General features: G+C 36.2%; 3 protein-coding genes across 9 annotated transcripts in view; 1 reads left to right on the forward strand and 2 right to left on the reverse strand.

The window, feature by feature from the left end:
- The window catches only part of NF1 (neurofibromin 1), a 245,995-nt gene that overhangs the window by 177,894 nt on the left and 43,830 nt on the right, over positions 1 to 24,271 (forward strand). For all 6 annotated transcript variants that reach the window (XR_003792109.1, XM_029213370.1, XM_029213372.1 and 3 more), the window contains 3 exons: positions 19,826 to 20,258; positions 20,845 to 21,185; positions 23,583 to 23,785. Coding sequence is in view for 5 of the 6 variants with exons in the window: in XM_029213370.1 (XP_029069203.1) it covers positions 19,826 to 20,258; positions 20,845 to 21,185; positions 23,583 to 23,785 (977 nt within the window). In the remaining variant the exon portion in view is untranslated. The remainder of the gene's footprint in view (positions 1 to 19,825; positions 20,259 to 20,844; positions 21,186 to 23,582; positions 23,786 to 24,271) is intronic.
- EVI2B (ecotropic viral integration site 2B) lies at positions 1,527 to 10,877 on the reverse strand. 2 transcript variants are annotated; one of them, XM_029213376.1, is made up of 2 exons: positions 10,627 to 10,877; positions 1,527 to 3,810 (listed from the first exon to the last, which is right to left on the reverse strand). In XM_029213376.1, the coding sequence occupies exon 2, from the start codon at positions 3,793 to 3,795 to the stop codon at positions 2,440 to 2,442; it is 1,356 nt and encodes a 451-aa protein (XP_029069209.1). In that variant the 5' UTR covers positions 3,796 to 3,810; positions 10,627 to 10,877; the 3' UTR covers positions 1,527 to 2,439. The 2 variants fall into 2 exon arrangements, with proteins under 2 accessions (XP_029069209.1, XP_029069210.1); XM_029213377.1 differs by lacking the exon at positions 10,627 to 10,877 and adding an exon at positions 4,439 to 9,235.
- On the reverse strand, positions 13,322 to 17,638 carry EVI2A (ecotropic viral integration site 2A). The gene is made up of 2 exons (XM_029213379.1): positions 17,142 to 17,638; positions 13,322 to 14,675 (listed from the first exon to the last, which is right to left on the reverse strand). Exon 2 carries the CDS (start codon positions 14,652 to 14,654, stop codon positions 13,956 to 13,958), a length of 699 nt encoding a protein of 232 aa, XP_029069212.1. The 5' UTR covers positions 14,655 to 14,675; positions 17,142 to 17,638; the 3' UTR covers positions 13,322 to 13,955.

Here is a 24,271-nt window from a genome sequence, read left to right on the forward strand (position 1 = left end):
TGAAAAGAATGCTGAACCAGGAGTCAGGTAACAAACTCAGCTTTCACTACCACTTCTAAGCAAGTCACTTACTCTCTGGGCCTGTTTTCTCAGCATTTAACAAATAAAAGGAGCTGAACTAGATGGTCTTGAGGGTTGTTCTGAATCTGGTTACTGGGATCTGGTAAGAGCACCACTGGTGTGTAGTATGTAGTTCAGTCTACCTTTTATTCCCCTGTGCCTTGTCCTTTTGCCGTAGTCATGAAATAAACTTTCTCTTCTGAATCCTGCTTCTTTAGTCTTTCCTGTAGGTTTTCCTTTGTTCCAGCGTTTTCTCTTCTGCTGCGTTTCTTCCTGCTGATTAGGCAAAGGATTGCCGCTGTTTGGCTGCTCAGCTTCCACTGACCTCAGTGGGGAAAATTGCATTCAGTAAATAGGAATTACTTTCCCCCGGCAGAGAATTTCTTAAAAAACAAAAAGAAGCTGCTGACAGGAGTCTGTTCTTCCATTGTGCAAAGAACAGAAGGAGAAAAGCTGCCTCTGTAGTGTTTGAAGAAATCAGACACGACTATGACCAGGTCATCAGCTCTTTGATTTGTCTATGAGGGTTGGTATTTCCCAATACTTCTCCTTCAAGAGGTCAGGAAAAGAAAGTGATGAAAAAGAAGAACAAAAGTATGGGAAGAGCCCGTTAGGTAACAATCCTATATGCAAAGCAAGAAAGGTTATGGTGATTTAAGGCATGTCAAAGTCTTGACCAAATATAAAAACTTTATACTTTATTTACCCTAACTAGAATACTTAAAATTCAAACGAATAAGCAGAAATTCTTAACCTCCTAATTGTTGCTAAATAAATTAACCTCAAAAATGGTAAGTTTGAAAAATACATGAAAGAACTTTTTAATGTGGAAGACAGGAAAACCAATGTAATATGACAATAAACATCATGCTTATTCGAGAAAAGAAGTGCAAAGGAAGTGTGTCTGCAGATAAAAAGTTTTTTAAGAGTCAGTAAGGTACGCTTTAAAAGATTTAAAGAGAAACATTGTATATAAAATTTCAGTGTCCAAAAGTCTGCTAGTTTTTATTAAGATGGAGCTTTATTGGTTTCTTGAACACCAGTGCTGCCAGTAAATACTGTATTTTATTCTGAAAAATCCCAGAGCTATGAGAGGTTCTCCAAGGGTAGGTTACCACTATGGCCTCCGTCTTTCATTCTAAGTGACTGTCCCCCGAGTTCGGGTGGGGTAAGGCGGGAGAATGTGCGCTTTTGGGCAGAGGAGCACTTCTGCAGGCATGGGCTGGCATCTCCACGAGGCTCAGCCAGTGGACTCTCTCCGTCTTAACTCTGACAAAGATTGGGCCCACCCCTACTCTGATAACTCAGATTTATCACTTGTCAGGTAATGAATAAAAGATGAAATTCTGTGTAAGAAAAGTAGTTAAGAGTTTTTTAAAGTTGAGAACCATCTGTATTTTGATACAATCCTTTTTTTCTGAAAAAAGTCATCCGAATTCGGAATGAAGCCATAGAGGTTTGGTGTGTTTTTTGGGTTTTTTTGTTTTTTTTTTTCTTTTATAAGATTTCATTTTTGGGGGGTGCTTGAGGCATATAAAGAAACTTTGGGAATTTCCTGGCAGTCCAGTGGTTAGGACTCCACACTTTCACTGCTGAGGGCCCGGGTTCAATCTCTGGTCATGGAACTAAGATTCCGCAAGCTGTGCAGCACAGCCAAAAAAAAAGAAGAAGAAACTTTTTAAAGTGGTTAGTTCTAAAATTTGTGTTCCCCCAACAAGATAAGAAAAATGTCTACGTTTTATGGTGTGTGCTCGTATTTTTTTCAGAGTAAATGTCCCCAACTCAGCCCCTTAATTTGATGCTTTAATATGTTTGTCTGACAGTTTCCAATGAGAGCTAAAAGGAAATTTATTCTCCAATAGACATGCATTTTAATCTCTCATTCCTACAAACTTGGAATATTTATTTAATACCCGAGGTATTAATTTAAAACTTAGAGTTTTGTTTAAAACTTGGAGTATATATTTAAATTCTCTCACACACACACTCCCTCAAACTTTGAAATGGAAAAATAAAATTTTATTTATTCAAGGTAACTTTATACACAGCTTTTCAGGAAAAAAAAATATCTATTGGGTAATAATAAGCATATGTAGATTGCTTATTTCCAAAATGGCTAAGTTATTGATACACATACCATCCACATATGTAAAATGTACTGTACATTAAAGTTAGGGCCTATAGCCAGTAAATAGACCACTGTTATATAATTTTTTTTTTTTAAAGTTCCACCTATGCACATAGGCTTTGAGCAGATTTCAGGTATAAAAATCAAAATTGGCTACCAATTGCCATTTAATGTATTTCATCACATGAAGAAAAACAAAAGATTGGAGTCCTTTGAGAAGAACAGAAAATCAGCTAAAAAGCAAGTAGTAGTTATAACAGTTCTGCAGGTGGGGGTGGCAGGGATTCATTGAGATTTTGATCAGAGTCAGGAGGACTAGGGAACTGCTGACACTGGATCTCCTGGTTTTTCATAAAATCTCCTGGAGGCAGGGTCAAGTTAAGTGAGTCAGGGGGAGGTGGAAATGACTGTTTGAACTCAGAACCATGATCTTCACAGACTTGATTGGGGCAGTCCAGAGGTGGTGGGAGATTGGTGGAATCATTTGGAAGAGGAGATACAGTTGTCACTGTGGGTCTGTCAGATTGGTTACTCGCCTGTCCTTCCAAATCAAGAGGGGGAGGAGGCGGTGGAGGCGGATCTGCATCATCTGAAGAGGAAACAGCAGTGCCAATTGTTGATCCGTCAGCACTGTCTTCTGATGTGCCATTTGCTTGATCTTTTATTTTCTCTGTTTTGGGAGTGTTAGAATCGTCAATGTTTTCGTTTGATTCAAACAACTTAATTTCTAAGTCATCTGCTAAAAGTGTGCTTTTGCTTGGTTTCCAGGCCCTAATTGAAACAATTGATGTACGTTTTGGAAACACTTCATTTTCTCTAATGTTATCCAGACATACGTCAGGGGTTTCACCATCAGCAAATGGAGACCTACCTGCCCAATTTTGATCATGTAACACTGGTTTTCGCAAGCATTTCCACAATACAATCATGATTATAGCTACCACCATAGAAGTCAGAATTAAACCAATTAATATGGCCGCTGTTGAATTAGAATTGGTTTTCTGTGGGCTCTTGATTTTAGTGGTAGTTTCTAGGTTGAATCCTGGTGTACTCCTAGGTGAACTTCTGACAGTTGGTGTTGGTTGTATGGATAGATGATGAGCAGTTGGTGGTATTGATTTTCTAGAGGAGGTGTGGATAGTTGATGGTTGTTGAGTGGGAGTACGGACAGATGGTGGTGGTTGTCTGGTAGAAGAATGGGCAGGTGTTGATCGTTGTCTGGCAGAGGTGAACACAGGTAGTGCTGTCCCTTGGGAGGAGGTGTTGGCCATAGGTATTGGTTGTCTGGTGACATTATAGGCAAGTGGTTGTCCAGCAGAAGTATGTGCTGCTGGTTTCCCAGAAGACACATAGACAGCTGGTGTTGGTTGTCCAGCAGCAACTTCGGCAGTTGTTATTGGTTGTCCAGAAGAAAGGTTGTTGAATTGTGTTGGTTGACCCAAAGGATTCTCTGTTGTGCTTTGAGAATTAGTTGAGACATATGACCTTGATGTTCTAAATATAGGAGACTGCGGTTGCTTCTCTGTTGTAGCTGCTTCTGTCTCTGAGAAACAAGTATTGTTCAGATGTCCACAAAACAAAATTATGGTGAAATATTTGGGATCCATTTCAGAATGTTTCCTCTTTACCAGTAGTTTTATAATAAAAGAAAGAAAGACAATTAGGTATCGTTTACTATCTGGCATAAAGTAGGTAGGTATTTGATAAGTATTTATCTTCCTAATTTAGACTTGATACACTATAGGCTGATGTGACCAACTCTTAAATATACTCTAATTTATCATATAACATTTGGAATTCATAGGCAGTGATCTCTCTTCTTTCATAAGATCTGTACTTGGCCCTGCTGCCCCTGTAGGTTTATTACATTACAGTCCTTCGTTTCACAGTCATACGTCTCAAATGCATAGGCTCTATATTCTGGTACCATGTGCATGCTACTTTTTCCTCTGTTTACTGCTAGAAATACTTTGATCCTGCTGCCTCGAAGGACACCAGTAACCGTCTATTACCTAATCCAGTGGTCTTTTCTTTCTCTTTTTTTCCTCTCTTGATCACATTTGACACTGTTGATTACTCCTTCACTGCTATTCGAGTAGCTCTTCGTAGTCATCTTTCTTTCATGCTCATCTCACTAACTCCTGTCTTTCTCTTGCGTGCTAAATATGGTACTTGATAACTTGATATGTACTCTGTCCTCACTCTTAACTACTTTTCTTAATCCTGAATCTGTAAGGTTTCAGCTCTTACCTTTATGCTCTAACTCCCGAACCTGTGTATCCAGCCTCAATTTCCTTAATTCTTGTTCCATCTGTGTGACTTCTTGGTGGACATTTCCATTATATATATCACTATCAGCAAATTGAACATATTAAGAACAGAATTCATCTTCATCTCGATAGTGACTCCTGTCCTAACTTCTCTATTTTTGTTAATGGTACTTAGCTTTGTGAGTTTCTTACGCACAGAATCTATTGTATTGAGTAATCTTTGCAGCAGCATCAGTGTCCAGCACAGTGTCTTTATATTAGGACCTCATATTTTTAAAGGATTTGATTCAACTCATTGTCCTAGGCTCAAAATCCTCAAGTGCTCATTGAATCTGGTTGAGTAAGTAGTCTTGCTGCTGCTTTCACTTATTAATTGATAAACACCACCATTGTGTCAGGCCCTGTTCTGGTTTAGGAGATACCCCCCACATTTTTTTTTAAGTTTCTATTGGTAGAAACAATAAATAAATAAATAAATATAATAATTTGATAAGTTTTCTCACAAAGGTTTGCAGAAGATGCACAGAGGAACTAAGCTAGCCTGGGAGGGCTTCAGGGAAGGTTTCTCAGAGAAGTAAAACTTGAACTGAATCTTGAAAGGTCTGTAAGAATTAATTAAGCAAATAAAATATTCCAGCCAGGGGAACAACATAAAAGAAAAGAAGGCACGTCTGTAAGTCTGTGGGATGTGGCAGATGCTAAAACTTGAAGAGCTTTAAGTTCCAGTTCTACTTCTACCACCTAACTACCTATCTAACCATGAGAACTAGTCACTTAATCTCTCCTGTTCTCAAATGCCTTATCTCTCAAGTGAGGATGCTTTTCAGCTCCGTGTGTAATATACTTGTTTTGCACATCATTAAACATAATGGTAACTATTTGGTTATTTCTTAACATTAGGGAAAGGAAAATCTCAGGGTTTTAGATCCTGGTCTGTATGATTTGAAACTATAGTTTTTCTCTGATTTTTAGGCAATCTGAGAGAGATTTGGTGGTTTGTGCAAGATACAGTAATAGAAGAAGAACTCCCTCAAGTTTTGCAAATAGATTTTTCAGTATATTTGAGTAGTTTTCATTGCTTACTCCTCTGCCACTCGGTACACAGTAGAAGAAAAGACGTAATTTTTTTTCCTGTACAGTCTCTTTATTTTTTCTGTAATACTTAAAGCCTAAATTTTAAAATATTTCTCCTTTAAACCCCCTGCACACTGCTGATGAATTAGTCTTCTTACAAGCATGTATGATCAGGTTACTGTTCCCTTGCTTGAGAGTTCCCCATTGCTGTCAAGATAAAAATTCTAAATTGAATTTTCTTCCACCTGGCTCAAGTTTACCAGTCCAGATTCATATCTCATGACTGAAACTTCTCATTCCTTATCTTACATACTTCCTAAACACACACTTTTTTTTTTTTCCTAAACAGACACTTTTCATTATGCTATTTTTCACCCTCTGAGAGTGTGTTCTTTCTTCCAAACCCAGCCTCTTCTTCCCCCTCTGGCTGCCTAACTGAACCTGTCCTCGTCTGTCAGACCTCAGCTTAAATACCCTTCTTAGACCAAATTCTCTGTGACTGACCACAGCCCAAAGAGCTCAGCCATTCCCTGAATCCCCGAAGTTCTTGTTATCTTTATAGTTCCTTAGATAATTCTTCATGTGTGTACCTCACTCACACTTCTTTTCTCTTAAATAATTGTGTTTTTTAAATTACTTTTCACATTTTCTTTTTATTATCCCACCCCCTCAAACAAGATTTTAAAGAACCTTGAAGAAGGCAGAAAGAAACAAAGAAAATTCCTTATCTGGAACATCCTAGGTGTTGCACCGTCTCAGGTGTTTTACATACTTCATTTCATTTAACCTTTAAATAGCTCTGAGAAAGATGGAGTAATCCTTGATTTATAGATAAAGAGACAAATTCAAATGCTTTAAGCAATTTGCCGAATGTTATATCATTATTAGTGGCAGACTGGGAATTTATACCCAGGACCATCTGATTCCAAAGCATATGCTCTATTCTACCACCCCCAAGCTGCCTCATGTCTTTATATTTTGATTCCTTTACAGCAGAGTGCTGTATATGTCAGCAGCTCAGTAAACGCTTAACCTATATTGGGCTTCTTGGTTCTTTTCCATGTCAATTTTTCACTGTTTATTAATACTTCTACCAGAATGTAAGCAGAGAAGGTAAAATCTGAGTTATTAAATTATGCTTTATATCAACTTTGCAAAAGGTTTAATAAGGAAAAAAATGGAAACTTTTGGCGTAAATATGGGAATTTAAATCATCTCTAGTTGGTTATCATCCATGCAATTCCTACCTCCTCCTATTCTTACAGATTACCCCTTCCCCCAAAAAAGGCCTCATTGGAAAGTGTTATTCTTTAGAGTTTCACTGTAGTTTTCAAAAAATGCCATCCAAAGCAACAGAGAACATAGGCCATGAATTGTCTTCACCAAAAAAATGTTTCTTCTTTTGTGACTTTTCTTAAATTTTTTTAAAAAACCCACACAGTTCCTTTTTTCAGTTAGCTGAAAAAGGCATTAAAGAAGGAAGGAACCCAAATAGGAATATAATTATCAGCCCAGTTTAGTCTGTAAGATCAATTTTGATAGGTTCATAGCCTCTTTTGTCAATAGGAACGTCGTAGACCTTCAGTGTATGAGATTTGCCACTTGTCATTTAAGGGTTACAGCAATATTAAAACCAAATTCTATTTTTTACCTATCCTACTCCTTTCTCCAACTCCTCAGTTAGCTATCTAACCTCCTAGGGTCTGCTACGTCAGAATACTAGAATGTCTTAGAATTCTACTACAGCAATTCAGAATAGTCCAGAAAAAAGGAACAGGATTTTAAAAAAGAATAAATAGGGGGTATAGTAGTGGAGAAACTGGCTTTTTTTTTCTAGTTCAGAGACAGTGAGGCCAGTGTTTCTACCAATGCAGAAAGTTATTTAACATATGTATTTTAAATATATATATAAGCCATGTATACCTGAAATACCAACATTGCTTCTGCAGGGAAAGAGGGTAGAAAGAAAGAACCATATGGGGCAGGGGAGTAAAAAGGAGGAGAAAATGTTGGATAAGATGAAATGAAAAAGGAATACAAAGAAATACAAAATAACACAAAGGAGAAAAATAAAGCAAAACTTAGAGTAAGCAGCAAATACATGGAAAAGGGGAAGGTAAGTGGATTAGAGAAGGTATTGAAGAAAAGTTAATAAAAAAGCTGAAGAATAAATAGTGATTATGCATTTAGCAAGAAGTTAGGGTAGAAGGTTAAAGTGAACAAAATTAGACGTTGGGGGAGAAGATTGAAGTAGAAGAAAGAAGGAACCACAAAATGCTGCTCTCCGTCTTTGCGGATACAGGGAACCAGCAAAGAGGAACGATCTTCCCAAAATGGAGGACAGGACTTAAATCACCCACCTTCTCAAACTCACTTACGTTTCATTTCAGGCTCTCCTATCTGTTCTAAGTATCCTTAAGATTCCCCACCTCCCTTTTTTTCCTGGCACTACCCAGAAGCATACTTGTTAATTACTCTAAATAACCTATGCACAATCTATATAGCATTTTTCTAGAAATCCCTTAGTCTGCTGCTCAGGGAAACCCTGAATTTGTCTACTTTTACACGGCAGTATTTTGCTCATTATTTTAGTTTTGGACTTTGAGGTTTAAGTCTGTGATTTTGGTCCTTTGTTTTTCCTGAATATAGAACATTTTTTAAAAAGAAGAAAAAAATCAGCTGTTTAAGCTGTTTAAAGGCAGTTATAGTGAAGTAGGAGTCCCCATATATTAGACATGTTCTTATAAATATAATGCATAAGTACATAAAGGATTTAGCATTTAAAATTGATGCTAAGTTGGATATGATAAGAGAGATGTCATTGTCTTTTAAGGGGAATCAAGGAGATTTGGATAGCATATCCTAGACAAGGCAAGTGTAGGTAGCAGTATCAAAAATATCATTTGAATTTCGGTTACTTTGATATAATGTTATAATATAATAGATTAAAATTCAGTGTACCTAAATTTTATTGTATCTCCAACTAGTAATGTTATGAAACCAGAAAAGGAAGAACACAGCAGTTCCATATCTTGAGGAAAGGCAGAAAGGGAAATTCACTTTGAACTATGATAGGAATTATTTGATGACTATTTTTTATCAGTAGTAATAGCTACCATTTACTGAGTACATGCCAAATGTTCAGCACTATCCTATTTTAATGAGCAAGGTGATGTTATCATCATCTTACAGATAAAGCTGAGGCACAGAGAAGTTGGGTAACTTGCCAAAGTGTCACAGCTCTAAACAGTGGCACTGATACGGAAACCAGTCAGTCCTGTACTAGAGCTCTTTCCTTCTGTTACATTCGTAGTAAAATTATGAAATAGGAATGCTTTATGAGGGGAGGAGATGTGAGCTCTCTGGGAACAGGTATGTTAGTAACTTTTGGAGTTAGTCTTGTATAAAAGGTTGGATAAGAACTACCAGGAAACCATTTTAGTCCTGTGACTATGAAAACAGCTATGGGAGTTTTGAATGGTTAGCCTATAAGCTGTCATACTTGAGGTGATTTTTAAAGATTGGACATTGACAGGCATCAGGTTTATATTTAACAATTTCAGACTTATTCAGAATTCATAATTTCCTTCTGAGTAGAATTATATAGGCATTAGTTGAAAAACACAAGCACTATTAAACTCTACATTTGAGACTGACCCTTTAAAAATATATAGACAGGATGTCCCTGGTGCAGTGGTTAAGAATCCGCCTGCCAATGCAGGGGACATGGGTTTGAGCCCTGGTCCGGGAAGATGCCACATGCTGCGGAGCAGCTAAGCCCGTGCACCACAACTACTGAGCCTGCACTCTAGAGCCTGTGAGCCACAAATACTGAGCCCACATGCCACAAATACTGAGCCTGCGTGTCACAACTACTGAAGCCCACATGCCTAGAGCCTGTGCTCCGCAACAAGAGAAGCCACCGCAATGAGAAGTCCGAGCACTGCACCGAAGAGTAGCCCCTGCTCACCACAACTAGAGAAAGCCTGCACGCAGCAACAAAGACCCAACGCAGCCAAAAATAAATAAATTAATTAATTATTTTAAAAATATATGTATATATATAGACAAGTCTTGCCAAAAAAAAAGAGATACAAATCTTTATTTTTTTAACTTCTGTAATAGTTACTTAGAAGAAATCCAAAGTGGACTTATATGAGGGAAAGTCATAAGTATTTAATGAAATGTTGAAATAGGATATCACCACCCACTTTATAACTGTTATATTACAAGTCTATGTAAACTCTTTGCAGTTTTTATTTTGGAGGATATTCACTTTGTAATTGTCCAGCTTACTTACAGAATAAGCATCTTCTCTCCATATTAACAACTTTCTATTCTGTGGGTATTTTTTTCTATATCTATTTTACACTGTTTACTAAAGACTCAGATTATAATACATGACATAAATATGTAGATGATATGAGTATATATATATATACACATTTTATCATAGCAGTTTTCTCTTAGCTGTAAAAATGAAGGATAATATTTTCATGTCATCATTATTACTTAAATTTAAAATTCTATTTGTGTGAAAAATAAAGCATATATGATGATAACTGAATATCTCATCTAATCACCTTTGGGTTTTTTTTTTTTAATTAGGTGAAGGTGACCATTCTTACCATGGAAACTAAAGGGGATTAAAAAGTAAAAATAATTTAGGTCTATGGATTATGCTTATATACAGGAGAATTTTATAGACAGCAAATCAGAACTTTTAGCAATCGGCATTTTGGGGTTGTAAATTCAGTCATATCCCCATGAATTCTAGTTTTATTTCCAACCCTTAGTGTTTTCTGTCATGGCTATAGATTTATTTCTTTTAATTACAGAGCTAAGGTCAACAAACATAGTGAATCAATAAACTTTAAAGGGTTAACATTATAGAAACCTAGGTGAAAATTTTTCTCCAAGGCAGGCTCAACACTGAATTTTTAAAATTCCATGCAACAAAGCCACAATACCTGTTATAGACATCTTTAGACTCTCAGACTTTAAGTTTAAAACAATAATGAAATTTCAGTTTTAAAAATAAATTCTGTATAAAGCAAAGATCAAACCAGATTGCCAGTGTGAAAATTGTCTTACCTCAGCTGTTATTGTTTTGCAGAATGCTGAATTCTTGTTCTAACTGGACATTTTGGTCATTTGGCTAAGAAAGCAAAAGGGGTGGTTCAGTTCAGATTAAAAATGGTCCTTTAGCAAACTGAAATGGTTTCTGTAGAAAAAGAGGAAGTTTATCAATAGTTGGTTCCGGAAGTGCAGTAAGCCACAAAATGACTAAGAAATGTACTACTTTAACAGAATTTATTTTGAAACAGTTTGGAGCTACATGATTTGAGTGCTTTTAATTAACATTTATAGGTAAACATTTGAGACTCTCTAGTAATGTGATTATATAGTTTAGTTATTTAAAATAGAACCTTGGAGAGAAAATTATATGTTGTAAGGAAAAACTGCCAGTCAGGTTATTACCCATAGTGAGATTTCTTTTCATAACAAGTGAATGATGTGTCCTGTTTTCTTGTATGACCTTAGGCAAGTCGCTGCACTTCTGAGTCACCATTTCCTCCTCCGGAGGAATATTTCTATTATTGAGTTTTGTGAGGGTTAAGTAAGATAACATAACATGTGTAAATGCCTTACACACAGTAGATAGCCAGTAAATGTTAATGTTATTTCCTCATACATAATTTAGGCTAAGCCCAGGTAAAAGTGTGATTAATTTTTGACCAGATACTTTCCTAAATGATTTTTGAGTTCAGGTCCACAGCTCTTTGGTTACCCACAAAGTAAGTGTCGGTGCAAGGTAAAATAAATTGGGAATCATTTTTTAAATAAGTTAACTAATAAGCAAAGTATGTTGAGAAGAGTATGAGTCAGTCTGAATACAGATTTCTTTGGGCATGTCACCTTCTAGCCTCTTTCCTCATCTGAAAAATGGAGATCATAATTCTTAATTTATAAATGTATTATGGAATTAGATAAATGTAAAGTGCCTAGCATAGCACCTATTATAGTAGATACAGTAAGCATTAAACCATGCCCCGCTTTCCCCTGGTCACTGCAGAGGAACACAGATTGTTAAGACCTAGTTCTTAACTTCAAGGCACTTAAAACTTGGTACAAAAAGAATAGTTTTTTTTAATAAGCTATAAACTTATTTTATGTAATATAATTTGCTATATATATAGTATACAATATGCTATAAACTTTAAAAATATGGTATAAACTTTTGTTTCACTATTTCTAAATCCCTGAATTAATAAGCATGTGGACCATAGCACCCCAAGGGTAGAAAACAAAAGTGTCTTAGTTCAAAAATAACTTTTAAATTTTGAATTCAAAACATATCTTAACCTGTCATCTTTAAACACTGGTCGAGTTGGGAAAGGAGCCACTTTTCATGAGCTGCCATTGGATACTGTCAATCTGAGGATTTGTGTTTAATAGCCAAGATAGTGAGTGACGAATCTTAAATATTCCTGCAATAGCTTTCTGTTTCGTGAGAAAATGTATGTTGAATAGGAAAGTAGTTGTCTAGTTAATTTCTTCTCTTTAAAAAGACACTAATTTGTTTCAGTTTACTGACAAGTATTTATATATGACACTTGATTCAAGGACTGCTTTGTGTTGTCACTGTTTGTTCTAGTACACAATCTCAGATTTTTTTTTTGCACAGAATGGGAGCTCTGCCCAGCCAGTGTCCTTTCAAGTCTGATCCTTTTTACCCCTCAAAAGATAACCTGATGTACCACAATCGGCATGAGTATTCTCTTGCTTTCCTTTTTCCTTTGTTGATGTTTACCTTTTTCTGAAATAATGTGGTTATGATTTGTTATTTAGGAAATGGATTTTTTATAAATTGGTAATAAATTGATAATAAAATTGATGCTTTTTTTTCCCCTCTCATTTTAAGAGGTAACCTTAAAAAAAATGTAACCTAGATCTTTGGAGCTGTGGAAATTTTAAGAATTGAATTCGATGACCAAGAGCAGTGACCTAGGGAATTATGCAAAAATTATCAATGCCTGGAGCTCGAGCTCACCCCATTCTAATTAAATCAGAAGGAAGGGGTGTGACTTGGGCACTGGTGAGTTAAACTCTTCAGGTGATTCTGATTTGCAGTCGGGATGAGAATCACTAACCTAGAAGGGAGGGTAAGATGGTGGTAATACTTGGAAAAAATATATAAAATATTTTATTAAATGTCTAGCATATTGCCCAAAATAAATGCTCAGTAAGGGATGAGATTTTTTAAATGTGGTCTGATCTTTAATTAAGTATGCCCTGTGTCAGTTTCAATGGACATTTGGAAAGTCTCTCAAAACAGTTTTTGTAATATATTGAATTGATGACGGAAGTCTTGACCTAAATGTAAGTCATTATTTTACTTGAACCCAGTTTCTTTAAAGGTTAAAGAATTACCTGAAGTATCCTGTTTTCCAAATTAGAATAAACACACACACACACACACAAACACACACACACGTCTTTCCTTTGCTTATGTCATATTGGATAATAAATAAAATTGGTCATTTATTAGTCCACTTGGCATTCTCAAAGTCCAAAAAATAATCAGCCTTTGGATATTTGCTATAAATAATCCAATAAGCAATATTTATGGAGTAGAGTTATGTTACACTTAAACGGTAAGATATGCTTTACATTTACACTCAGCCTTCTGTTGTGGCTATAAATCTCATCTGTTTCAGTTGTGCTCTATTTCTTATTGATCTTGACAGTGTATTCTCTAAAATAATAAAGTGAATGAAAATGTACGTAGTCACTTTTATTATAACAAGTCTTAATTTATTATACAAAATTTAAAGTTTTAATTAAATATTTAGAGTAGAAAACCACTTTCTTATGTGTGCCGTATACAAAGATGAAAACATCTAGCATAACATTAGCTGTGTTGATAGATGAGCTGGTATGGATTCTGTCACATTCAGCAAAGAAAGTACCACGTAACTATACAGTTCAACTCTACGCATTAAGAATGTGACTTCTGTTAGATGTTAAAGCATATACTTGCCTCTAACGACACACTAAAACTCTTCAAATTTAATAACATTCGGACAAAGATCATTTAACTACTCTTGCTGAACAGGAAATATTTAATTGTCCCTTTCTACCTGTATTAGTCAGTTCCTTCAGCTTGTCTTTAAAACCTTCCTCAGATGCTTGGTGGTTTTATTTTTGCTCTTTAAAATAGTGTCAGACACAGTTTAAGTAATTAAGTAAGCAGGCATACTTCTCCCCTTCTCACCTGCTTGATTCTAAATTGCACAGCCTGCCATGTTAAATTTTAGACCATCAGAACAACACCTTGGCATTAAATATCAAACTGACTTCATTTTTACTCCAGAAACTTTCTCATTGCTACTTTGCATTTTTCTTCACTAAAGCATCTGTTAGTTGGTGAGTTTTTCAGTTCCTTCTTCATCTTTTCTTTCCCTTGTAGCTGTGAGCACTCCAGTAGATTGCATCATTAGGTTAGGCCCTGTGAGCTGTTTTGCTCTTTTCCAGGTGTCTGATTCAGCAGGCCATAGACCACTGCTTGCCAGAAAATCGCCATTGCTTCTAGGCTGACGCTTGCCTACTTGTTTTGATCGTCTGAGAGATGAGACTTGGTTTGCCAGAACCACAGTTGATAGAAATAAAATTGTACAGATAAGAAAAAGCACCACAATTATAATTAAGCAAACTAGCATAGCCATTTTGTTGTTGTTTTCCTCGCAGACACCTTTTTTGAAAATTTCGCTGTGACTTTTGCTTGTGTTTTCAACGCTATGTACTGCTGGAGAACTGTTCCTGACAACGGAAGATATATAAAGCTCCAGTTCAGATTTAGGAGTTAAAGATGCCATGTGAGATGATGTTGCTATTTCAGGCATTTTTGTAGAAATAACTTTTTTATCTACTTCAGGAGTTGTAGGGTTTGTGTTAATGTTGTCATTTTGGCTTCTGCCCATCTTATTTTGAATATCTGGATCCAAGACAGTAGTATTATTAGCCCACAGATGGGTATAGTTTGCTTTTGTTCCAGGAGACAAAGAAAAAACTGTTGTCATCAGAAAGGCAAGATGCAGGTAATGTCCTGTGTGTTCCATGTCCGTGAGTATACTGGTAATCTGTTGGGATAGCAATAAAATTTGTTAACTTGTGAAAGAATAACGGTTCCTCGTTTTGGTAATTGTAGTTAAAAGATAGACAGCTGATAATGTTATAAATTAGCTGTAAGCTCATGCCTAACATTTGCTATCCTGTTTGAATTCCTTCTGAACTGATTTTTTTTTTCTGTTAGGCTACATATAAAGAAACAATTTAATTTCTATTAATTGTTTAAATGCTAAAAGGTAGCATTACAGATACCTACTAATCATTGTAAACTGAATACCGTGGTTTTATAGTTTTCTCCCTCTTAAGCATGCTAGACTTCAGCTTTGAGTCAGATACTTCGGCTTTTACTTTTTTGATTCCTCCTTTTTTTTTTTCCTGACCATTTAAGGAAACTCCTTGTAGAAACTCCCCATCCTCTAACAAATGAGTCACCAATCTTTATAGTAAAGGAGAAATGGGACATTTTGCTTCATGTATGAAAAGAAAATGCAAATGGCTTTGTGGTGATGGGAGGGGGGGCAGTTCAGGAACAGGGAAGTGTGGTAGCAACCAAAAGAAAACGGACTTCAAGTAGGAATTCAAGATGTTCTTTTTGCTTCTTGAGTGTTTATCTTGAAGCTTAGAATAAAGCTGGTACTTAGAAATATATTCCTAGTAGTTGTGAAAGCAGTTCTGTGGTGGTGGGCCTCCCTTCACCTCTACATCCCCCGACTTATTGTGGCTTTCTGAAAGCAAAGGCATGCGACTTTTCTCATCCTAAACATTTGGCATTAACAGAGAAAAAGAGGCAAGTTTCTTTTGAATAATCTCAAAAGTTCAACAAAAATTATTGACTTTTTTCATTATTATTTATGCTTAGAATTTTTCTGTGAATATTTTGACATAATTTTTAAAAATAAATTATACAATAAAATATTTAATAGAAATAAAGACAACATCAAGATCAAGGGGATTTTGACTCAATTGGGAAGTCAAGGCAGATCATGAGTCTCAACCTGTAAAGGAAAAAGTGGAATTTCACTTTTGGCTCTGAGCTCTCTGGAAGCCAGTCCACAAAGGGGACAAAGTCTGATCCTGATTTTCATTATTCACTGTAAGATTGAAGATTTAAATACAACTAGCATATCTGTTCCAGGTACTGGTAAACAAGCAGGAAAGATTTATTACCATTATTGAGCTATCTCTCAAAATAGTATTCCAGTCTGAGCCACTTTTGTAAGAGTATTTTATTGTTAGCATTTATATGAATAGGGAAGTAGAAGCAAAAACTAGATTATTCTCCTGAGATGTACTAAATAAAATTGCCGTTTAAGAACTTTATTTTATATAAGTTCTTCTCAAAAAATGTACATGGGAGTTTGTTGTGTTTTTTTTTTTTAATGCAAATTTATTCCATAGGTCTAAGAGGGACCTAAGATTTCTAACCCACACTCAGGTGACACAGATACTGCTGCTACTCATGCTTCTTCTTCTTCTTCTTTTTTAATTGAAGTATAGTTGGCTTAAGAATAACAAATGTGATATATTGTTATACAAACAAAATTAGCATATAGTAAACAATGCTAACTGGAAACTAACCTCTGAAGTAATATTTTCTATTGATAATAGGGAGGGAAAGAAACCTTTCATATGTGTTCTAGAAGTAAGATTACTTTTTTGGATTATGATCTTTAATAGACAGTTAAAGATATTGTGCACTGACTTGTATCTAGTAGTGTCCAGCTTCAATTTTTAAGTTGAATGACATAAATCTTTGGCTACTTTATGATTCTTCCACAAAGAGAAATACTTTAAATTGGGTCCGCAAGTAATCTCCATCCCTTTAAACTAGACTGGACTTCTGCATTAGATGCTAAAATGATTTAAAGCGGGTTATTATTCTTGTCACATTAGTTCATTAACAGTGTAAAATACGCATCATAGTATTCGTACACATTTTAACAGTGCTCACCATGGGATAGATAATAGGCCCGCTGTTGATTGTCTTCAGCCAGATGTACTGTCATCTCCAAATAAACAAACTGTTAACAAAATGAGACTTTCTCTTACCCTTACAAACGCCTAAGGATAGAGAGCTGTCTCTACATCCCAGATTTATGCAGTGGAGGCCAGGTTGTTATCAAAAGTTTTCTTTATCTCTGGTCATTTTCAATAAAATTTATAATGCCTAAGCATTAGTAATGAGAAATTTATTTTTTAAACTTATTTTAATAACAAATAAAACTGTGCAATTCACTCTGGAGTCTAAGCTCAGATCCTTCTTAATCCTAATTTAAAGCTCTATGTTGATGGTAAATCTTTCCATTTCTTACTTAAATTTTACTTAATAGGAGAGAAAAAAAGAGCACACGTTTTCCATTACTAAATCTACTTTGTTAGTAAGATACTTAAGTACTGCTTGAAAGCACTTCCTCAAACACTAATCTGTATGAAGTTATAAGTGAAAAGGCATAAGAAAAGCCATATATATGACCTACCTTACAAAATGCTTGGTCAAAATCTTATTATAACCTGATTTTAATAAGCCACTTCTTTTCTTGTCTCGAAGCACAGCTTCCAAGTAATTTAAGGCAGAATAGACTTGAAGAATCTGAGCCTAAAAGTAAATCTGCAGTTAAAAAGGATATGTACAGCTAGCTTTCCACTAACCACAGATGACACATTTCCTTTCCACTGCAACTAAAGCACATGTCACAGGGGAAAAAAAGAAAAAAACTCCAACTTGTCTAGTTGGCCACTGGCATAACAGGAGCCTTTGTAGAACAAGTCCCCGCCTCCAGGGCAGGGAGGGTTTTCTGCTTAATGCCTTTTGACCTTACATTTATTATGTGTGCCTGCTGTATGCTCTTGAATGATAGGTTAGTATCATTAAAATGAAGAGAGAATTGCATTTTCCCTGAGATTGAGCATTAAAATCATCTCTAAAAATTGTATTTGTATACCACAGACTGATTTGATAACATGAGTTTGGAGACCCGGGGTATTGGTCAGATAATAGAAACAGTAATGTATATAACCAACATCTCAAAGTGTGGAACTGCAACAATAATTTGGAGAGAATATCTGATCACTTAGATTATAAGGGACAGAAGATGCTTTTGTGTGGTTTAGTGTACACACACACACACACACACACACACACACACACACACACTCCCCTAGAACGTCCTGTCATCACTTCATATTCAGTCTAAAATGGACTTCATTTTTCCCCCTAAGTGGCTGCCCCTCATGATCTCTGTTTTTGTTCATGGTAGCAACATTCTTTGTAATGACAGAGCCTTGGTATACAGCAAGTCCTTTTAATTCAAGTCCTTTCTTTCAGCGCTGATCAGACCTTGGATCATGTCGGTCCTTTCTTCATATTTCTGAGTCAGTTTCTTCTTTCACTGTCACTTATTTTCACCGTAACCCTAGTATTTTAGATGCTTATTAAACCATACCTAGACTACTACAACACCTTTTTTTACTAGCCCCGACTCCTTCATATATGTTGTATATATCACTTCCTGTGATCATAACACCCCTTTCTTTTAAAAAATGTGGTTGAATAACTCCCTAACACCTTCAGCAGCAATTCAGAAATGTTTGTGCACATAAATATCAGATGAGAAGGTTGTTTCAAAACAATGAAAATTCCCAGGCTTCACTGCATAAATTCGTATATAGTAGGTCTGGGCTGGGACAGGAAACTGCATTTGTATCAAGCACCACAGTTGATTCTGATGCTGGTGCTTCACAGAACATCCTCTGAGAAATGCCAGGCTTCTAGGAGAAAACCTGAGCCCCTTAGTTGAACAGTTCTGGTCCATTCACAATTTAGCTATTCTGTATTTTTCCATCTTTATCTCTTAAAACTTCTCTACGTGAATCTTCCATTCTAGCTAAACTAGCTGATTCTTAGCTCAACACATCTGGTTACCTATTTTTCTCCTTTCCCTCTCTCCATGAGGCCTGCCCGTCCCCCTTCTTGTTGAGTTTGAAATTCCTCCTGCCGCTTCAGCATCTTTTATGCAGTTTTCACTGGTTACCCAGTTTGGGTTGATTTCTCCACTCCTTTGAACTTAACAAAAGTATTTTTCTCTGCAATTTCTTTGACAAGTGATTCCATACTACCTCACATCTTTCCTTTGTTCTTGAAATATTTTTCTTTTATTTTGAAATCATTTGACTTGTCATAGTTTTGTCTTATTTTCTCCCAGTAAGGTTTAAAACTCTTAGGAAAGGATGTTTATCTTAGCCTACTTCGTAGTACCACCTGAGTCATCAAGTATAGAACACTGGTGGTTTTGATTTGAAATTCCCGTACTATAATTTGTGGGCTTTCTGATGGTCCTTATTTTGACTCCTCACGTTGATTCGCATTCTTTTGAGTGTAAGCAACATATGACCTGATACAGCTTAATCAAAAAGTGGAATTTATTGGCTCACACAACTGAGTCGTACAGGGATAAATGTGATCCCAGGAGAGGGGCTTTATCTAGGACTCAGATGAAATGGCCAGGGCCCCAGTTTCGCTCTTCATTTCTCTGCTCCATTTCTTCAGTTTTTAGACAGGCTCTTCCTTCATATCTCAAGATATAAGCTAACAGCTGCCAGAGCTATATGGTCCCTCATTTATAAACATCAGGAAAGAAAAAGGTCTCGATTCCCAACGGTTTAAGCTGAAGTCTTTGAATTGGGCCTCTTTGGCCCTGGTTGTTCTGCTTTGAGTCATGTGATCGTTGTTGAACCATTCTCTCTGGTCACGATGGGATAAAGGAATTGATTATAAGTCATTCAGTTTACTCCAGGACTCCAAGTAGGTCATTCCCACCCAGACTGTTCACCTGGGAACTTGGATGGGCCTAGAAGCAACCAACCAAGGTCCATTGACTTCCTCCTTGCTTGACTATGGTGGGCAGGTTTGTTGTTGTTATTGTTGCTCAGAGTTATTGATCTGGGGATTTGTCTCTTCCATTTTACTTCGGCCTTACTTCTCAGTGTCTTAAGAACAAGTGATTTAAAAAATGGATTCAGACTTTGTGCAATTGTTTAATATTATAGTTAGTTTTCTCTAGAAGACTAGTCAGAATATAAGGGAATAAAATAGATTAGTAGCATCTGTATATCCATTCAGAACTTTGTTAATGATCTGTGTACTTTTTTTCATCTTCCTTAGGTTCAAAACTGGTCAAATCAATGGCGATTTGCTGATATACCACGTCTTACTTACTTTAAAGCCATATTATGCAAAGCCATATGAAATTGTCGTGGACCTTACCCATACTGGGCCTAGCAATCGCTTTAAAACAGACTTTCTCTCCAAGTGGTTTGTTGTTTTTCCTGGCTTTGCTTATGATAATGTCTCTGCAGTCTATATCTATAACTGTAACTCCTGGGTCAGGGAATACACCAAGTATCACGAGCGGCTGCTGACTGGCCTCAAAGGCAGCAAAAGACTCGTTTTCATAGACTGTCCTGGGAAACTGGCCGAGCACATTGAGCATGAACAACAGAAACTACCCGCTGCCACCTTGGCTTTAGAAGAGGACCTGAAGGTATTCCACAATGCTCTCAAGCTAGCTCACAAAGACACCAAGGTTTCTATTAAAGTAAGTTTCACTCCCTGTTAGGTAAGTGATTCATTGCCTTTCTTGACTAACCTGACTATATACTGGACTCCCCAGGGTCCCGGTAGTAATGTGTCAAACATAAAGTCCAGATGGAGGAAAACCAAGCTTTCTGTATCTTCATGGAGGTCCTGCAGAAAACTGGAGAGGTGTACCCTTAATAATATTCCAGGTTGGATTGGAGGCAGGAGAGTGTTGTAGAATGGGCAGTTTGCTGTGTATCCGTCTTACAGTAGGAATATGTGAACAGTGGAAAATTACCTATTGAGAGTTCTTCTGATTATTACATGCTTTTTGCAGAGTAAGGAAGGTGAACCTTCAAGATAAAACCTGTAATTATCCATAGGATTCTTGACCTTTTAAAAAATAACTTTTTTCTGCTGTTTTCAGTCACTTTTGACAGCATTTATGACAATAATTATTGAACCTATTTGAATACATAATGGTGGTAACTCTTCTTTAAATGGTTAACATGGTATTTTGTTTGGTTGATTTTCGAAACCTCTCAGAATTCTACGTAATGAAATTTAATTCTTTTCCGCTCTACCCTCTTGCTACCATTTTTCAGGTTGGTTCTACTGCTGTTCAAGTAACCTCAGCAGAGCGAACAAAAGTCCTGGGGCAGTCAGTCTTTCTAAATGATATCTATTATGCTTCGGAAATTGAAGAGATCTGCCTAGTGGATGAGAACCAGTTCACCTTAACTATTGCAAACCAGGGCACACCACTGACCTTCATGCACCAAGAGTGTGAAGCCATTGTTCAGTCTATCATTCACATCCGGACACGTTGGGAGCTGTCGCAGCCTGACTCCATCCCCCAGCACACCAAGATTCGCCCAAAAGATGTCCCTGGGACACTGCTCAATATCGCATTACTTAATTTAGGCAGTTCAGACCCTAGTTTACGGTAGGTTTGTAAAAAACTCATTTCAATCTTATTCAAGGTTTGTTGGTTTTAAAATGAGACCAACTAATAAACTTTTAAAGCAGCTTCTACCTTAATACTGTAAATTGGCTGGTATTTTATATTAGTTAACCAGTATGACCTCATCCAGTTCGCATGAACTGTGGAATTGTGAATAGGGCGATTCACACTAAACCAATGTATGTTCTTTCAACTTGCAGCTGAAACATACAGCATAGCAGTGTTGGTGGGGTTTTTTGTTCGTTTGGTTTTTTTTAAAAAAAAGTCTTTTTTTTTTCCCTAAAAGTCTATTTCTAAATTAAGTTTCTCCTTTCCTAAGTTCTCTAAATTTTTCCCATGTTCAAAAGTACATCACTATTAAGTTTCCTTGCAGTCAAATTAGATTATCATTGTTTGAAAAGGAGGGCTTATAACTTTAGCATTTTAACTGAAAAAAGAAAGAAAGAAAAGAAAAGGAGGGCTTAATGTTCAGTAACTCAGTAACATAGCATAGTTTCCACCTGTGTAACTTTAACAAAATTCTTGAAAGAAAGCTTAAGACAAATACAGATGTCAGACGAGCAGAGGATAATTGGTTCTGGTTAGGCTTAGTAATCAAAACATGAATGAGGAAAGGGCAGGGTCTGTAGAGTCAGTAGATTAGGTTTAAATCTCGATCTGCTTCTCTGTATGACTTTGGGCAAGGTACTGAAGTTCTCTGAGCTCTAGTTGCCTCATTTTAAAAATAAAGGTAACGTTGCCTTCCTCATAAACCTACAAAAGTTTAATAAATGTGTGGTAGTATAGTATAGCATCTAGCAAATAGTTCGTGCTTAGCAAATATTATTTCCTCCCAACTTGCACCCACCCTTTCTTCTCTCTGCCATCGTCTCTTTGCACCACTTCCCTCTTCTGTCCCTCTCTTTTTCATGTTAAGATAATTTTTTGTTCCAGGTACCTTGGGACTGTCAAATTTTTACAGATATAAATTCTTAGCTTCAGAAAATCTTCCCTTGGGTATAATATAACCCAGGTTTATAAATGGGCTTTTTAGAATTCCAAATTCTCCCTTATTTGAGAGGAAAAAAAATCAGCAAGATTTCTTTACCTGGATGGGCCTCATGGGGTTCATGAACTCCCACAAAGTATACACAAAACTTCATGTATGCTTAGCTTTCATTATCTCAGAGGAGTCTGTGACACCTACTACCAGTTTGAGGAATCCCAGTTCTTTGTAGCTGTTGAAATATACAGAGTGAAAGTCACTGTCAAAATAGTATCACTCAGAATTACTAGGAGTTTGCAAAAGATAAACTTAGAAACAATAATATTAATATTTCCATTTTAGGAAAATGGAACTATAAGTCTGTCTTGAATTTCTAATTCAAAATTCCTTATAGAAGAATGCTAGCAAACTTCCAACAATTATTAGCTTGAATGAGCCTCTATTCTCTTGTGAAATAAAGCGAGCTGACAGCTTCTGCTTTTTGCTGAAGCATGTTGTCGCAGAGAAAAAGCCTTGAGGCAAACTTATAATTTCAGTGGCTTTTTCCCCCCATATAGTTGTTGCATAAATATATTAGCATGATGAAAGTTCAGAGGTAAGGAAAACCTGAAATTTACTTAGCAAACCATTTCTTTTGTGGATAGGGGAGAAAAATCAATCTAAACATTGAGTTTTTTGAGCTGTTTCCTAAGTTGTTTAAGTGTATTTTTAGACATTTATAAGGGAGCTTTTAGTTCTCATGGAACCTGGATATATATTATGGTTTGGGTTTTGTTTTGTTTTTTAATTTAGTGCTTATGTATAATAGTAGGAATTCATAAAAGAAAAAAATGGCAGGGGGGACTTAATTATATTTAAAAAATGTTTAACCTCTAGTTTGTATTATAACTTGTAGTACGCCTAGAAAGAAATTCAGTAGATGCTGATGAAAGATTTTAACAATCTAATTTGATGAGGGCCATCTTATTTCTCATTATCCCAGTTTTAACTGGATCTAGTGGGAGCGGGAGCCACAATTTGAGTTTTGGCCTCACTGAAAATATGATATGCCTTATTCTGACTTTCTTTATATTGATCCATCTTAAGACCATAAAATTCTCATATTTTATATCCCAATGAAATGTCTTTTAGAAAGGCCTTATATTCGCTGTCTCGGGAGCCTCACAGTTCTCTTCTGGTTATGTGAAGATTTCCCTTTTAAAAAAAAAATCCCTAAATGATAAAGGGGTATTTTGGGTTTACCATAGAATCACAAAATCTTATCTCTAATTGATCATAAAATTTAAAAATAGTTGATCTATGCTTGGTAATAGAATCGTAAGTTGTATGTTATGAAAAAATTTTGGAATTATACGAATAAGTTTTAAAACAACTTAATTTGTGTTTTCTCCTAGGTCAGCTGCCTATAATCTTCTGTGTGCCTTAACTTGTACCTTTAATTTAAAAATCGAGGGCCAATTACTAGAGACATCAGGTTTATGTATCCCAGCCAACAACACCCTATTTATTGTCTCTATTAGCAAGACACTGGCAGCCAATGAGCCACACCTCACCTTAGAATTTTTGGAAGAGTGTATTTCTGGATTTAGCAAATCTAGTAAGTAATGATAATTTTCTTTGATACTAACAATGATTCTAAGAAGATTCAGAGACAACCGTTTCATTTCAGAATTTGCCAGTGAAATCTTTAGTATAGTTCCACTTCTTTACTTCTGTTTTTTCGTCTGACTGAAGAAACTTCATGGTAGACCACATTGAGAAATCCACCAAAATTCTGGCAATACAAGCAAGGTGGCAAGATTTTGATACCATCTATGTCTCTGGGCAACTTACAAAGCATTTTTCGTACTATTTCAGTTTAATTAGCTTTAGTATTTCTCTTCTTAGCAGGTTATTCCCAATGAGTAAAGTATCCACTTCCTTGATTTTAGGGAAGTAGCCATTTCCTCTTTTCTTCAGGTTGACTTTGAACTGTGATTTTATTGTTCATGTACACTTCATGGAGAATGCAATGGCACAAAATACAGGGTCCAGAGTCAACTCCTGACTTGGCTTTGATAAGTGTCATAAATTTAACATCTAC

This window comes from Monodon monoceros, unplaced genomic scaffold (assembly GCF_005190385.1).
Source record: "Monodon monoceros isolate NGI ecotype Baffin Bay Population unplaced genomic scaffold, NGI_Narwhal_1 Super_Scaffold_9, whole genome shotgun sequence".
Taxonomy (NCBI): domain Eukaryota; kingdom Metazoa; phylum Chordata; class Mammalia; order Artiodactyla; family Monodontidae; genus Monodon; species Monodon monoceros.